The 3,124-nt window shown below is 37.7% G+C and overlaps 1 protein-coding gene across 4 annotated transcripts in view; it reads right to left on the reverse strand.

Annotated features, from left to right (window-relative positions):
• The window catches only part of LOC104755067 (myosin-binding protein 1-like), a 14,767-nt gene extending 11,786 nt beyond the window's left edge, over positions 1 to 2,981 (reverse strand). Inside the window, exons 1-2 of one of the 4 annotated variants that reach the window (XM_010477395.2) lie at positions 2,926 to 2,981; positions 98 to 2,140 (exon numbers count right to left, since the gene is read on the reverse strand). In XM_010477395.2, coding sequence (XP_010475697.1) covers positions 98 to 2,096 — 1,999 coding nt within the window. In that variant the 5' untranslated portion in view covers positions 2,097 to 2,140; positions 2,926 to 2,981. The other 3 variants (XM_010477392.2, XM_010477393.2, XM_010477394.2) reach the window with 3 other exon arrangements.

Raw genomic sequence — 3,124 nt, forward strand, 5'->3', positions numbered from 1 at the left:
GCCTGATTAGAGATCCAAAGCTATTATGTATAATTTAAAGCTTATACAAGCTAACTATATAACCTTGATTTTGCATTCAATGGGAGTTTAAACTTACAGTTTTCGATTGAAGTTTCAGGCATGGAATTTGGAGATGGTACAACTATATATTCAGATTCCAGAGAGGTAATATCAGCTTCGACTGTGTCCTTCTCCTTCGAAATCTCGACAGAGGTTTCATTTGTAGTGAGTGATTCAGGAACATCGTCTAGAGAAACATCATGGAGGGGCATAAGTTCAATTCCTTTAAAGACATCTTCAGGAGTTTCAGCAACCTTTGATGTTGAAGTAACATCATTGAGGCAAATAAGCTCAGTCTCTTCCGTTAAGGAGATATTTGCAGGATTTTCCTTCAAATCTGGCGTTAAAGAGATATCTTGGAGGTGACTCGGCTCTTCTTTCTCCTTTAGAACAGCTGCAGAATACTCCATCGTGTGTGATGTTGAAGTAACATCATTGAGGCAGATAAGCTCAGTCTCGTCCATTAAGGAGGCATTTGCAGAATTCTCCATAAAATCTGATGTTAAAGTAGTATCCTGGAGGTGAATTGGTTCTTCATTCTCCTTTAAAACAGCTGCAGAATGTTCCATGGTGCGTGATGTTGAAGTAACATCATTGAGGCAAATAAGCTCAGTCTCCTCCATTACAGAGGCATTTGCAGGATTTTCCTTAAACTCTGGTGTTAAAGATATATCTTGGACGTGAATTGGCTCTTCATTGCCCTTTGATGTTGAAGTAACATCATTAAGGCAAAGAAGCTCAGTCTCCTCCATTACAGAGGTATTCTCAGGAAGTTCCATGAAATCTGGTGTTAAAGTAATATCGTGGAGGCGAATTGGCTCTTCTTTATCCTTTGAAACAGCTGCAAAATGTTCTATGGCGCGTGATGTTAAGAAAAGATCATCTGAAGAAATGATCTCTTCCTCCTTCAACACCTTCTCTGGTGTTTCAGGCACACCATCAACTGGAATAAACTCAGGAAATGATGAATAAGTTCTCCAGTTGATCTCTTGCAACTGAACTTCCTCTTGGTCATTTTGAGTGGTCAAAGGCTCCAAATGGAAATCAAGGTTCAGCAGCTTGTCAGTAGCCAGATCATAAGGCAAGGTGATAATTGGAGGAATCTGAAGACCCACGGTATGAAACTTATGACCCTCTTCTTTGACGATGACACCTTCATCTTCTGAAAATACAGCTTCTGATTCAGTATCTGAATGAATTTTAAGCTCAGAGTACCCCACATCAGGCAGATGATTGAAACTAACACTTTTCTTGGGTGTAGATTGTTCCTCGGTTCTCAAAACACCAACCAAACCAATCTTGGGATCATTGAACCCAAAATGAGGCATATGACTGAGTAAAGACTCTTGCTTTGGTTCAGTATCTGGAAATACAGCTTCTGATTCAGTATCTGAATGGATCTTGAGCTCAGAGTACCCAACATCAGGCAAATGATTGAACCTGACACTTTTCTTGGGCGTAGACTGCTTCCCAGTTCTCACTTTACTAAGTAAACCAAACTTGGGTAGCATTTCTCGTTCAGCCACCTGAGTAGCAGCAGCGGTTTGAGTCCCCCACAGCTGATTACAACATGTACAATCTGTAAGTTTAGAGCAATTTGGATTTGTGCTTCGACCAGTCTTGGATCCAAAGTAAGAATTATCACCCAATTTACCAACCAACAACCTGTAAGTTTCAGCATTTGACTTATTGGTTGTAGCAAAAGAGAAAAGACAAGTCTCGCACATTCCCCGGACATCAACAAGCTTCCCATGAGCGTGACAGTAAACCAACGAAGAGATTTCTGATTTGTGTTTAGAGCAGATCATATCCCAATGAGGTTTCTTCGAATGTTTAGTCCTCCCGAGAATATGATCAAGATTTGAACACATCAAACATGGAGACTGAAGCTCGGAGTAATCTGCAAACCTAGCGATCACGTAGGAGAATATGGAGTTGACAAAGAGCATCAACATCAGTAGCCACTCATTAAAGGCTAAAGCCAAAGCTCTAGTGAAACTCCGCGAACCCATCTGTGACATTTGTCTAGTAGCCATCTTCTTGTAGAAACATAAGATCAAGAACCAATCAGGTTTCAAATCTGCATCAATGAGGAAACAAATATTGAATCAATAACATCAAAGATTCTACTCAAAAGGATTTGAGATATCATAATCCAAGCGTGGGGGATAAGAGCAACTATTTTCAAGAATCCAATCCGATTTACAAAAAAAAAAAAAAAAACAGAGACAAGAACAGGAAGTTGACCAAAAATAGAATCAAGCAAGACATACAGAGATTGGTCCTTTCTTAATTAGTACAGGAAGATCAAATATTAGTCTAAAGTCAGCAATTGAAGCAAAACTAGATTCCTCCTACAAAAAGATTGCCACCAAAGAAAGAAAAAAAAAAAGGAAAAGAGATCTAAAAGAAGAATGGACAGCTCAACTTACAAATATGAGAGCACAAGTCAAAAATTAGAATGAAAGATCCAGCAAAGAAAGCTAAGCTTATATTTTTATACTATAGATTAGTAGATAGATCAATCCGTAGCATCAAGACCCACAAATCAATATGATCAACAAAACAAAAGCTCTTCTGTATAACAAAAATCTAACCTTTAAATACATTCGAGGATCACCAGAGACATAGGAAGTAGTATATATATTGGGATCGGAGTTTGAATAAACAGAGTTGACGGTGAAAATTCCAAAAAAAAAATATATATATATATAGTAAAGTTGTGTGTTTTTTGAGAGAGACGTTCCCAGAAAACAACAACATTGATGATCCCATTCGCTTGTAGTATATATATTTAAAAACCAAAAAAAAAAAAGGCGAACCCATACATACATAGTAGAGAGAGAAAGAGAGAGAGAGAGAGACCCAGCAAGGACTGCTGCACGTAGTCTTCACAATTCAATCACTAAATTTTAAAATTAATAAATTTTCCTTTTTGTGAGAGACATTATTGAATGAGTTAGAGAGATCTATTTCTATTTAATCGATATCGACCAAACCCACAGGGGTAACAAAAGATTAACATGGTCGAAACTGACTACAAAAAAAAAAAAAAAAAAAAAAG

Source organism: Camelina sativa, chromosome 17 (assembly GCF_000633955.1).
Source record: "Camelina sativa cultivar DH55 chromosome 17, Cs, whole genome shotgun sequence".
NCBI lineage: Eukaryota > Viridiplantae > Streptophyta > Magnoliopsida > Brassicales > Brassicaceae > Camelina > Camelina sativa.